The sequence below is a fragment of the Trachurus japonicus genome, chromosome 6 (assembly GCF_045865225.1).
Source record: "Trachurus japonicus isolate A0001 chromosome 6, Traja_1.0".
In the NCBI taxonomy this organism is placed as follows: domain Eukaryota; kingdom Metazoa; phylum Chordata; class Actinopteri; order Carangiformes; family Carangidae; genus Trachurus; species Trachurus japonicus.
In genome coordinates this window covers 12,201,018-12,215,057 of record NC_140912.1, presented here as the reverse complement: position 1 = coordinate 12,215,057, position 14,040 = coordinate 12,201,018, and the positions used below count along the sequence as shown (strand labels likewise).

Genomic DNA, 14,040 nt, shown 5'->3' with positions numbered 1-14,040 from the left:
AACTTTGTTCACACATCCACAGTCAGGTGTCTTTTATGTTTGTTCTGTTTGAACATGCACACTCAGTTTCAACATATTGATGCATGGTATCAATTGTTCAACGTCAAAAGTTTCTGCAATGACTCAGTTTTCCAATTAATGTGGTTACAATCTACATTCTGTAAAATCTAATCTAATCTAATCAAATATTCCTTTTGTTCTTGTTAAGATTTGGTCAAGTTGGTGGATCAGATGATTCATGGACGTACCAAGTAGGCTACCAGAGTATTCCTTCATTGTTCAAATCAGGACCACATCCTTTCCCAACAGTGCTTTATTTTTCTCTTTGCTTCCTTGTTTATATATGACTTACATTTCAAATTAAAAAGCTGTATGTGTTCTTCCCACTCATCATATGTTGTGCATTGCCTAGGTTCACTGATGAGGAGAGGCATTATAAGAGTAAATGTAAATATCTGTTACGTGGAGCTGACACTAATATACTGAGAGGTCTGTTAAGCACTGATTTACTCATGGTTCTAACAAGAATATATGACAAGGAAATTCATGAGTCTGAATACAAAAAGCTTCAGTTTCCAGGAAGGCAGGAGGATCCCCTGTAGACTGCAGCACTGTCCTAATCAAGGCTACACCCTTGATGAAGTTGCTTACAAATCAAACAGAGGTTGACTCACGAAGTCTGTTCAGCTGCCAACCAGTATGACCTTGTTTCAAAAAATACAACCAAATTAAAACTACGTGCCAGTTTTTAGAAACTTGATAAAAAAGGGGCAACCCTTATTTTTAATTTGAGCTGCATAATAGGAGAACCTTATCTGGAATATTATCAAAAATGATTACTGATAATTGATAAGCCTTTTATTTTTGGACAACAGAGAGATTATACAATTCACACTGACAACAGTTACCAGTTAGGCTACTCTTGTTCATGCGTTTGCATATAAGCAATGGGCTCAATAGCCATACAGAATGAGAAAATGTTTAGCCTACACCTGGCGCCCGCCTGTACCAGCCTATAGGCTACATTCTTAGTCAAGTCCTTCCTAGACACAGGTAGCAGGGCTCCACACAGGCCCTAAATGTGCATACGTGTTGGGAGCTAAGAACAAGTATTTTATTATTAAAAAAACTGAATCAGATCAGCCAGAGGTTAAACAGAGAAGGCCTAGGCCTAATTGTTGCTGCAGGAATAGGAGCAGAGACTTTAGAAGTGGACATGTCATTCATGTCTGTTTACCTGCTGGTGTCTTTATTTAGACAACAACCCTCTGATGCTGTCTTTGATATCCTGACCTGAGCCAGCTTCTTCGAATTCTTTCTCTTTTCAGTGGGTTCAGATTAATATGGAAACGTGCAGTGTGCAATTTAAATTTAAATGGTGCTGTCAAAATAGCAAAGAAAGAAAATGAGTATAAACCGCTGGACACTTCCATGGATGTAGCCTTTATGAACTTGCATTCATGGGCACTTCACCCTCCACGGTCGCCATCTTGGCTGAGAAGCGGAAGTAAAGTAAATCGCACGCCAACGTATTTTCAGCATGATTTTCAGGCTCGAAAACTCCGTCGTCGTCCAATGGCCGACCCACGGGACACTAGGAGAAAGCAAGACGTTCATTTTGAATTCAGGTGAAGAAAGTAACTTGCAGGTGGGTGGTGGCAAAGGTGGTTAGTTACCTGGCAGCTAATAGCTTCGGTCTGTCTGTGTTCAAGGTTGGCGTATTGTGAGATTGAGTACCGTCTGCTGACTGTGTGTGTGTGGTTGTACAGATGTCCTCTATGCTCAGGCCGGGAATAACCAAGTCTAGTTAAATTCTGTAGCATACATAGTGATTTCAGGCTTGTCAGCTCTCCAGGTCCATACCATCCGGCCTAGTATCCCCAGGAAGTGTGCCAACATCCAGTGCCATCTTTCAGTGCCAAGCAGCTTGCTGTTTATTTCCCAAGATGGAAAGTAAAGCTGGAATTATGCTGCTCTGCTGCGCAGTGTCCCTAAAATACATTTGTAAGGCTGTTTCTTTGTTTACAACAATTGTGCATACACAGGTCTGCGCCATTGTTAGTCCAAGCACAATTCAGCCATGATCTCCAGACGCAGCCAGTGCCGAAGCATCTTGTTGAGTATTAGGCTAAAGGTCCAAGTCCTGATGATGTCATATTCGTGAGACTGTCTGCTTCCTGTTGTTCTGTTTTGTTTAGTTTTATCAGAGGGAACAAATTTGGTCTCAGATAAGTTCAGATTAATTGGTCACTAAAGACAGGCATTGACCAAACCTGTCAAACAGCCTCACGCCATCTGTCTGACTTGTGTAGAACCGACATGTGGACACGTAGCCTATGGCCTCATATCTGGCTCCTTTCAAATCAAACAACTCCTGTATGATTCTGCCGTCATATTGGACTCACTATCACAATCTTTGAATGCAAGATAAAAGATCTTTAAAGGGCTAAAACTGGCACAAAATTCAAACACTCTTATTGCATGTGATTTATTTGTATATGTGCTAATAATATCACACTGATAGATAGATAGATAGATAGATAGATAGATAGATAGATAGATAGATAGATAGATAGATAGATAGATAGATAGATAGAACATCTAATCAAATAGGTTGACGTAATTGCAAGAATGTGCTTTAGAGCAAAGTTCAACATGATTCAGCAAGTCATACGTAGCTGAGCTGATGTAATGTAGATAAGTGATGCTGAAAACTTCCAGTCACGATTATGCAGAGTATTTAGTTTTTATACTATGGTGCAATATCAAATAATAGGGATTTATAACCAGGTTTAATGACGTTTTAAAAATCAATGCAGTAGCTAGCTACCATATGTCATTGAAACTGGCCCTCAAGTGATTCTTTTAAAATGGAAGCAGAACAGTAACAGAAAAGGTCCACGGTCCTTTATTTATGCAGAAATGCTTTATAAAATTTCAGCAAAACAGCGGCAAAACAAATATAAGGCATCAGTACCTAGTAGCTTTAGCCAGGTCAACACAAAGTTATAGTATTTCATGTACAAAATTCCTTTTTTGTGTTCATCTTGCACTGCGGCTCAGCAAGAAAATAATAAGGGAAACACCATGCAGGAATTTAGTTCTAAAAATACTTTTTAACCTGTGCTTTAATATCGTCTACTTCACACATTCAGAGTCACTGTACAGCCGACTGTGAGATATTCAGTCTAATACTGCACAGAAACATGAATTATTCAGCCATAATAACTGTCCATGACTAAAATATGACTCTGTGGCCAATTTTTGCTGTTCTGTTGAAAGTAAACGTTTCTGATTAAAGTTCTTCAACAGAATTGTTTTAACTTGACAACGAGTACAGAGATTTTCACTTTCTGTAGACAATCAGTCCCAATGATCCACAATTGACACTTTCAGTTCATCTGCGTCATGGCATGGTGAAGACATTTGTTGAGGAGATACAGAAAAAAAGCAATAGGGATTATGAAACACACTGGTACTGAACATCAGAATATGTCTATGCATATACCTCATCTCAATGTATTATCTTCAGGAGATGTATATTTAGTCTGATAATACAAATACTTCCAATAATATTTAACCAGACGCCAGTATAGGTTTTTTTAATGTCTGTTATAAGAGCAAATTATGAAAAAAGTATTGTTGTGATTGGCAGCTTGACCCATTCCCCTAGGATCCTTTGTGGTAAGACAGGTGCTTCAGACCAGAAGCAAACAGTTTTTGACGGCCTTCTGCACCAAGCACCATGTGGATGTATCATGTGTGTGAGAAAATGTTTGATTTTGAAAGTTTGAATCTAAAATAAATTAATTTTGTGCATCGTAATGAAAATCAACGTGGATTTTCATTCATCTGGCACCATGGCATCTGGAAAAGTAAGCGCATCAACAAGGTTTCCTCAATGGCTCAAAGCATTGGCTTAGCCTCTACATCTGCCCAGCCTTGTTGCAGGAAGTTGTAAAACTGACATGATGTGCTTGACATTTTCCTCTCACCCCCTGAGAGGAAAATTAGGCTATATTTCTCATCAAGTTGCAAAGTCTGTCTTGTAGGTGTCTTGATGGCTTTGTCTGTGGTTCAGAGGCATGTTTTCCTCTTGATACATTCATAAAAACTACCATTTAAATTGCTGTAAATGTGATGCTCAATGATCAAACAGCACCCTCTTCTGGTGCAGAGTAGACCGTCCTCCAACCTTCTCCACAGCAGCTGGATAAAATGTGATTCAAGGTCATGCCGGTTTGTGCTGCGTTACTTTTTATAGATTTTCAGTATAATGCATTAAGCTCTCCTTTAAATGCCCTTGTTCTTTTTCATTATATGCTAATGCCTCTCCTCAATGGCGGCCTGACATCTCAATATAACGGGTCAGTGCCCATTGCAAAATGTTTTAATCTTGTTTTAATCAGCTGCCACGTTCACAGAAAAATGCAGAGAGGTGAGCTGACCGGTGGACTACTAAGTGCCTCCGCTGCAGCAGCTGGAAATGCCTTGCTCAGGGGCAATCTTAAAATCGATGTTTTATTCACATCCTGCAGGTTTTCCAAGACGGGTGGAGGATTTGAACCTCGCAAGCCTTCTTTCCTAACTCGCTGATGATTTTTAGGCTAGTCAGCATTACTCAAAATAACTGTGGAGCCCATGACATAGTTGTGCTAAATTATCTTCAAAGAGCCAACAGAGAGGAGGAACTAATGCAACAAATTTTTAATTAGAGGGAACATATGGTGAATAAACGACCACTTAAGTAGCTCAGAGGTTTGATCTTCCAGCAGGACAGGCAAAATAATGTCAAATATGTCGAGGATGTCTGTGCAGTGGTGAGCAGTTTGCATTGGTGTACTTAAGGGTCTGGTAATCTTCTTAGTGTCGGTAAGTACCCAGCTAGAAATCAGCTACTGTCCAGATTGTCTCTTCCTGCCCCAGATAAACGACTCAGACAACAACAAAGAGCGGCTTGAGGAAATGTGTGGCATGGTCGCTTCACTGGCTTGAAATATGCACCTCCCCTCCTTCGGGAACTGTGTTGACAGAGCTGTGGGAGAAGTTTTGGTGGGTTTCCTCAACTTGAAGATGTTTGGCAGCGGCACCAAGAAGTGGTTTGTGAAGAGGCAGAAGAGGCAGCATCAGCAGCAGCAGCAGAGGCCTGGCAGGAGGCCATGCACCAGGAAGAAGAGATGGACGGCCAAGATCCTCAAGCAGAACCGACAGAAGATCCTGAACGAGCTGGATGTCAACACTGTGCTTCCCTACCTGGTGTACGATAAGGTTTTCTCACTCGGGGAATACAAGGAAATACTAGGACAGGAGTCCAGTAAGAAACGGACGGAGATATTCCTGGACCATCTGTCCTCAAAAGGGCCTGCTGCATTCTGCTCATTCTGCTCTGTTTTGGAGGAGGTGTGCCCCCACCTGCTAACCTGCTTTCTGTTGGATGGAGAAGGTACAGACATTAATTAGCCACCAATTACATCAATAACAAAACATGCACCAGAGAGCTGTGTGATGCTGTGTGATGCTGTGCTCGCATTTCAGTGTGCATCACAAAGAGAAAACCAGAGTTAGAGTTTATCGATCTGTAGCAGCGCTCCATTTATTTGTTCGGTATTTTCACTTATCTTGTGTTGCATTTAATTTTCTGTGAGAAATTGGAAACAAAAGAACGATATCATAAAGAGAGGGAAACTACTTTGCAGTAAGCCAGCGCCACAGACTAAGAGCCAGCAAAAATAGCCTCTTAAATCTGGATGGCTGAGGGGATTACTGAGCCGCCAGCGTTCCTAACTAGCCTCTGACAACATATGGCCTCAACGTGGCCACAGCCTGCCTGGCCTTGTCTGTCTTCATGCTTTACTTGTATCTGCATAAAACTGAGTGTTCTCAAGAAAATGACGCTTATATTGTACAGCTCTGCTTTATCTGGGGCTACAATCCCACAATTAAGACCCTGTGATTACTTCTGCTTTCTCGTCCAGTCACAGGGGAAGAAGTGTAAATGAGCAGAGCCATAAAAAAAAGTGGATAATATATGAATCTGTTTCCACAGATGGTGTTCAAGGACGGGGGAGGAAGGGGGGTCTCCCTGTGCCCCCAAACAGTCCAGGAGAGCAACCCCAGTGCTCCCCGCCCATGTACAGCGACCCTGTGTTTGACTCCAGGTGAGTGTCGCCTTACACAGACACATCATCACTGATGTCACATGAAAGCCTCATACTGAGAGTGGTTTTTGCCTCGGCTGCGTTACATAATGTTCAAGATGTTGGCTGAGTCATCCTTGTGTTATAAATTTTGTTCCCAAGTCACATTAGAAATGGTCAGACCTGGTGGCCAGGTTCAGTGCAAAGCTAAACGTTTGCAGGTTGTAAAGTTTAGGTTTTTATTTGAATTTTATTTGGATTTCAAAACTCAATCATCTCATTGGTGTTTTTAAAAGAGCCTTCACTCATATAGCTAATTATTCTTCAATATTTGTTGCCTGCATCTAGAAACTCAGGAAAATTGTCCGTTCTTCACAGTTAAGGAACATTGTGGATTTTGTAAAATGTGATCCATCCATGTGTTATTTGAATTTGCAGAAATCATTATACACAAGTGCAGTGTTGCTGTGCGTTATTCATGTCTTAAAAAGGTGATGTGTACATAAATGAAGTGAGAGAAAAGAGGAGCATAAAATATCTATCTTATCTGCTGAGCTGCTCTTTTGTATGTAAGGATGAGAGCGAGTGGAGCGGTGCAGTGCACCGGAGCGCTGTCCTGCGACGCTGCTTTTGTCACGATGTGTCAGGGCCTGTGAATGCATCATGACTGAGCGATGGTGTCTTTCTGGGTGTGTGTGGACCCCTGGAGAGTACCCTTGGACACAGCGGGGCCGGGAGGGGACGGGGAGGGGGATGGGGAGAGGAGAGGCCGGGAACACTTGACAGTGTGTGTGTGTATACGCGTGTGTATGTGAGGTGGTGTGGGGGAGGGGGGAGGGGGGTTTGCCTGGATGTGATGCCTGACGTGACGGGACAGACAAGCTGATAAACTCCCTAGACCGTTAAGGAGGCCTCTTTAATGTATGACAGCTAAGTCAGCATGGAGACAGCTATCCCAGTGGTCTGGCCCTCGGCACTGACACACGCAAACACACATACACAAACACACACACACATACAGACAGGCTGTGACAGCAACAGACCAACACACACAACACAATCCCATAGCAGTACACAAAGCCAGAATGGTCACACAGCCTCCACAGGAGATGCAGTACGCCGACGAGGCAACGTAAGTCCTCTTGAAATTGTGTTTGAGGGTCAGATGTTTTATTTGCACGTTCGCCTGCGACTGCTCGTAGCCGTATGCGATGAGGATGAGGATGAGGATGATGCTCGTTGCGTTCTGCCCCACGTACCTGCCGGTTGTTAGGACAAACAGAGCGTAGGAAGGAAGGATGTTGTCTGTTGCTCTCGCTGTGTTTTTTGGTCCATCCTTAAATTTCCTGCGTCGACGGTGAACTGTCGACGCAGGCCGATTCAGACAGACAAGTGTTGGACGAGGTTGACTGCGTGGATATCGAGATAAAAACGACATAATCTTTTGTTTATTCACTCTAAAGAGAAGTAGGACAGAAAGTGCCTCAAGTCATGGATGCTTGGCTTCAGAATTTGTGTGCCAGCATGTGCCCCCCCCCCCTCTTGTGTGACAGAGTCTGCAGCCGTGCTTGTTATAAACGTGGAAACAACCTGGGAATATGCTCCTGTGGTGGAGTGCACCTTCTCACGGAGAAATTGTTTCTTTTTTCCACCTTTCCGCTCTGCACACTTTCTCTGAACCACAGAGGAAATGCAGCTTGATTGTCAGTTGTGCGGACACAAAGAGACACTGTGTTTATTAGTTTGGCTTTTGGTGTCTGCCCCTGGTCGGTGTCCTGCTGACTGGGAGTGAACATGCAGCATTCGATCACGTCTCTGGGTTTGTGTCGTAAAGGGCACAAATGACTTGTGTATCATCAGTGTGAGAGCAGCACAGGAACGGCATGCCAAAGCTGAGTGGATCCACTTCGAGGACCACTGGAAGCCATATTGCTTTCACCGGACTGTTTAAAACCCTCTAGAGCGCTAATCTGGGGGCCCCCGAACTTGCAAATTGGAGCGCCGGTTTAAGTGCATTAAACGCATGATTACGCAGAAATATTGATTGGATAAAGTGTCGTGCTTTTAGCTGCAGGATAGACCGCTTTCTCCTGCAGAGGATGTGAGTGTGATTCACCGGGATGAGTCGGCCATGTGTTTGGATCTGAGGCCTTATATGTATATGTGAGGCTGCAGTGATGATGTAAGTCACCGTGCCTTCATCCATAAGTGGAGAAAATGAGATGCTGGCAGGTTGAGGAGGAGGAGGAGAGGAGAGGAGAGGAGAGGAGAGATTAGCTGGAGCTGTGAGGTTATGCTTCTCTGTGCTGATGACTCACCTCACAGCACATAGAGAGAAAGCACTGCGACAGCACTGAGGTGTGACTGTGTGTGTGTGTGTGTGCGTGCGTGTGTGTTTCATTACTCTTGTTCTTCTTGGTGCAGTGCATTCATGTGAAGAGGACTTTCTCTGTGAACTTCTCTTTGTTTGGTGCAAAAGTAATAAATCACGGTGTTACAGCGGTAGTGGTTCTTAGGGCTTGCGTCCAGGTTTGTCTCCTCTGGGAGCAGGAGCAGCCTCCGAGTCCTACAAACCAGCTTTGATTTTGCTATACAGAGTAAAGTGGACAAGAGAGTCTAAGGACACCAGAAAGAAGGGCAGGCCTGTCTGTCCTATTTACTTGCTTTAAAAAAAAGGAGCGCTTTAGTATGTTATTGGTGCACACGTGTGCCTGTGTGGTTCTGTGTGAGCGTGCTGGTGTCGCTGTGTGTGCCTGTGTGTGTGAGCGTGCATTGAAAGATGCCAGCAGTGGGTCCTCATGTGAGAAGGGTAATGATGGGGCAGGCTGCTCTGAGCCGTTACTGTGGAGATGCAGAAGGGGGGGATGCCAATGTGAAATCAAAGTGCTGCAGTGGAGTGTGCATGGGTATGCAGTGGGCTTCAGACTGCAGCACAACCACTGACCCACTGCTGCCTCAACGCTTCCCCACTGACACACTACTACTGGTTCCCATACAAGCTCCTGTGTGTATGACGGGGAGAGAGGGACAGAGGGACAGAGGGAGTCCTGGGTAATGTGCGTGTGTGTATCTGTGGCAGTTTCCCCCATCCACTAATGACCGCTGTGTCTTACATGCCTGATAATGATGAGCTGTAGTGTCTGATTAATCAGCAGAGTTATCTGAATGGCGTCCTAGTCAATGGGAGATGACAGAGTGCGTTGCTGGTACGCTTGCTGGGGCGCAGCTCTGCTCCGATGGTTCTGGTTACAGCGGTGTAGTAGCTCACAGGAAGCAGCGACGTCTCAATGAAGACACTCACTCAATGTGAAAAGTGAAGCATCTAAACCTACGGTAGAGTGCCCTCATGCTACCAAAACTAGTTTACGCTATAGTGCCAGATACTTTGTTAATATAAAATTTAATATAAATCCTTTCAAAATAAATGTAAGCCGTGTGAGCTCCAAATCTGACATTGATTTTGGCTGAAAATGTAACTGTTGTTATCACCTCTTATTGCCAGGACCAGAGCCAGGATTTTCGAAAAATACTGAAGTCATGAGCTGAAATCCTACCAACACCAAAAAAGACATTTATGTATTTTTTTAAAAATCCTGTGTTGTTGTTGTTTTCTTCAGATTTTAAATATTTAATAAGCTGCAAGATTCCCATACTGCTCCTTTAACTAAACCTATCAATACCTATTTTCTCTTGAGTTCAGACTGAATTTAGATAAATATTAAATTAACAGTTTTAATAGAAGAATTGCAGAACTGCAGAATAAAGCGTTACCATTTAATTTCTGACCTTAAATAAAATTATGAAGTAAAAGTGGCACACAATCTTGTATTTTACTTTTTGATATTTATTTTGCTGAGCTCAAAGTACTTCAGCTGAAATGTACTCAGTCTAAAAATACTGATATGGCCCTAAAAATATGCAAAATGTTAACATTTCCACTGATTCCTCAGATCTCTGTTTGAACCCCAGAAACCTGTGTGAATCCAGGCATGTTTCAAGTGTACACAAGAGTATTCAATGTCTAATTGTAGTGTTTTTGTTCATGTCAACATGAACCCATTTTTCATTTTTATATAAAGATAACATGGGTCGTCTGACTCTCCTCAGCAGCAGGTACTGCATTGAGGAAATTTTAAGAGACATATGAGCTCTAGATGAATTTAGGTTCCTGTAATGCCCTGAAGGGTTTTCTACTTCCAGTCACCCAGAAGTAACTAACTAGCAACCACAAAAAACGATGTTTTACATTTCAGAATAGGCCTGCTGTTCATTCTCAGTTTGTTCTGTTAGGCTTTATTGTTAATGCTTTAATATCTATAATACCTTTTTGAAACATAAACAAGCGGAGGTGCTTGTTTTAGAAATGGGAACATTCATCACTGTTTTGACTTGAACTAATTAAATCAGATGTTCATTTTACATACTGCAGCCATACATCATAGTGCACTTACACATGCAGTAGTCTACATGTTTATGCGACACTTGCCAAGGAGAGGTTTTCACTGTCAGCGCTGCAGGTTAACATAAGACACACCATGTGGAGGATACGTTTGTCCATAGAGCGCTTCAGTGTCATGGGTGCATGCATTTTTAGCAACATTGGCCACAGAGGGATTCGCTCCCCTGACACTGGCAGTGTCAGTGCCATGCTCTGCCTCTGTGGCTGAATGGTGGAAATCTTCTGGAGGACACATTTTCAGTTTGCTTCAGTCCCATTTTTTCCGTATTGACAAACCAGATAATCTTTATCGTGTAGTGCTCCTATTGGCTGTTCCTGCTGCTATATTTTTATATTCTTCACAACAGATTCCTGTATCTGGCCTCCTCACACTGCCCCGTGTTGTTCACTGGTCACTGTTTAAGTCCGTCTGGTCTAGTGAGAGTGATAAGTGCACTTCTCTTCTCAGGTGAGAGGGCGGCTCTGTCTGCTCAGACTTCAAAGTCTAGACTAATCGACTTACTTCAAAGCTTACAACGGCACAAGTGTGTCAGTCTATTGACTGAAAAACAACCCACGCTGGCCTCGGTTTGTCTCTAATGACGGGTGATGTGGGCACGGTGCTGAGGCAGAGCCGCTGTCTGCTGCATGAGTTCCACAAAAACACAATCACAGTGTAATCTGCAGCCAAAATCATATTTTATACTTAAAGTGACTTCATTCAATAGTGTTTAATACTTGTAATTTGTGTGCATGCCATGCATACAACTTGCAGTTCCAATGACTGTGGAAAATGTGCCACATTTCTGTGCTGCAAAGTTAAAATAAGATGCAACATTGTGACAAGTGTTTACCCAGTAGTGTATCTTTGAAAATGCTGTGTGTGTCTCTGTGGAGTTGACCTGCCTGATGCTCTGTCTCCTGCCACAGCCCCGAAACAATCTTGTTGTAATTAGTTCAAATGAGCTGCAACTGGGAGAGTGAATGTTTTTCTGTCTGTGAACTAAGCACCTGTCCTTGGTGCACTCCCGATTTTCACCCAGTGTGACGTAAGGTCACTCCCCTGTGACCCAGCACAGGATAAACTGGCATTAGTAATAAATGAAACGGATAAAATTAATTAGTACCATCTGAGGTTCATCGGTCCAGTCCATAATAATGAACGATCTTTGTTTGTGAATTAAACCACACTCTAAAACACATTATTCATTTTACTTTTTTTTTTTTGAAAATCTACAGTATATTGCATGGATCAGTGGATCAGCTGATGGAGGGTCCCTGGCCAGTGTCCACAGCGCCCTTCCAAAATTGACTGTGCGTGATATATAAGTTAAATTAACCTCCAACTGTTTGCCGTTACCACCTGCCGTTCTGTGTGACATATGAATGATAATCAGCACAAAGTCGACAGAAATGCCCCAGAGGTTTACCGTCACCGAGTGAATCTTTGACATCAGTCAGTATCTATATGTCGGTGTATAACACGAGCGCTGCTCTGTGCATTCAAAATGGAGCTTACTAAGTCAGTTAAAGGTAATCACAGAGGCCAATAAAATCTGCTCAGTTAGCGGTGACATTCACACCACTTTCACTTTACATTCACTGCACACTGATGACAGAGTAGATCGTCTCTATACAGTGTGAACTTTAAGGTTCATTGGTCTTGGAAATAGCGCCACGACAGATAATGTAGCACTTAGTCTCCTTGATGGAAATTCTCCGGTGAAAGCCATGAGATGCGGCTGAAAACTCTGGAAAATGTCCAGTACGCCAAGCGTTCAGTCACCTTATTGCTTTCCTCAGCAGGAGCTGTTTACTCCAACTACATGTAAAATATATCATGAGTTCACTCCATTCGCTGATGAAAGCCACAAGACAAAGCTGAAAGCTCCAGAAAAAGTTTTTTTTTTCACTCTTAGAGAGACTGCTAATTCTTTTATGTGAGCAGACGTGTGGATGTATAACACCATTACATTAACAATGGCTCTGTTTTATTCAAGCATCCCCCTCAATATGACAGTGAGGGAGGTTTGCATCCAAATTTAGCTCAAATAAAAATGAAAGTCCATCCACAGCTAGTAGTTGGAAGGAGTTGTATGGCTCTAATAGTCTGTAGTAATATGAAGATCAGTCTCTTTTTTATCTGTTTAGTGGAGCAGAAACGTTTAGGTCCTATTATGATTAGTTTACGAGTTCTGTTTGTGTTGTGGTTTGTTACATTTTTCCTTTATGGAAACATCAACTTTTCCACCAGAACTCTATTCCTTTATGTGTGCACAAATTAAAAGCGCTTACAAAAACAGGTGGCACAAAACTAAACTGGAGCAACTGAATGGGATTCAACCATCATTTATTTGTTTTTCATACACCAGTGCATTGCCCTATAGGATGTCTTCAGAGGACAGTACCTCCACCCACCTCCTAAAAAGGAGTGGGGGGGTTAATGCTCTGAGGCTTTCAGGGGTGCTCAGAATTTCTAGTTCCGCCCCTGTAACGAGTCATTTCTGCCTCCAGAGAGCATTTGCACGACACGAAGACGCTCGACTTGTCGGAATAAGGAACCACCTATAACAAGTCATTAAAGACAAACTTTCGACTTCCTAAACAGATGCTACCGAGCACCCCCCGCTCCCTCACCCCCCCACCCACCAACCCACCCCTCCTACTCCTTCTCCCCCCTCGCCTCTCCTCCCTCCTCCCCTTCCTCCCAGTCGCTCCCCTCTGACTACACTGTAGGCTACACACACACTCTCTCTCCCCTACCTCACACACACACACGGACGCTTGGACGCTGCAGCGTTTTTAAAGAGAGTGTTTCCAGCCCTGGACAGGAGGGAGGAGGCAGGAGGAAAGGAGATAATGTTCAAATCCTGACCGTGTTTTTAAAAAAAAAAAAAAAAAAAAGAAAAAGAAAAAAAAAGAAAAAAGAAAAAACCATCACTAAAAAAAAAAAAAAAGAAAGAGAGAAAAATATCGAATGGATCCGCGGTCTGATTGCGAGCGCTAAAACACGGTCAGAGTGTCATTGCAGACATGGGTCGCAGCGGTACGGCACCTTTCGCTCAGCTCCTTGGGGAGTGTTTTCACTGTCAGTCCTTCAGCGCTGGAAATGGCGTTGTGATGCTGAGCATGGAAGACGCAGCGGAGGCGGATGCCAGGGAATAAAGAAATATATGATCACCTGTGCTTTTCTTTGGGTTGGATTTTTAGTAGCGGTGGACAGTACCATGGTGAATTACCAGAAATACATTACTGTTATGCAGCTGGCTCTGGGGGTGACCGCCTCCAACAAAGAACATTGTCTTCCACCTAGGAAGCGTATGTGGTGAGTATGAATCTTAGTGCGGATGCTGCTGCTGCTGCTGCTGCTGCTGATGATGATGATGATGATGATGGGGGTGATGATGATGATGATGATAATGTGATGCAGGTTTGGAGGAGGGGGGGAAAAAGGAAAAAAAGAAA

General features: G+C 43.1%; 1 protein-coding gene across 28 annotated transcripts in view; it reads left to right on the top strand.

Annotated features, from left to right (window-relative positions):
• Window positions 1–4,871: 4,871 nt before the first annotated feature.
• The window catches only part of tjp1b (tight junction protein 1b), a 64,859-nt gene continuing 55,690 nt past the window's right edge, over window positions 4,872–14,040 (top strand). For 13 of the 28 annotated variants that reach the window (XM_085778809.1, XM_085778806.1, XM_085778802.1 and 10 more), the window contains exons 1-2: window positions 4,872–5,443; window positions 6,047–6,158. In XM_085778809.1, coding sequence (XP_085634935.1) covers window positions 4,999–5,443; window positions 6,047–6,158 — 557 coding nt within the window. In that variant the 5' untranslated portion in view covers window positions 4,872–4,998. Of the gene's footprint in view, window positions 5,444–6,046; window positions 6,159–13,306; window positions 13,901–14,040 lie in introns of those variants that run through there. The other 15 variants (XM_085778807.1, XM_085778804.1, XM_085778800.1 and 12 more) reach the window with 6 other exon arrangements.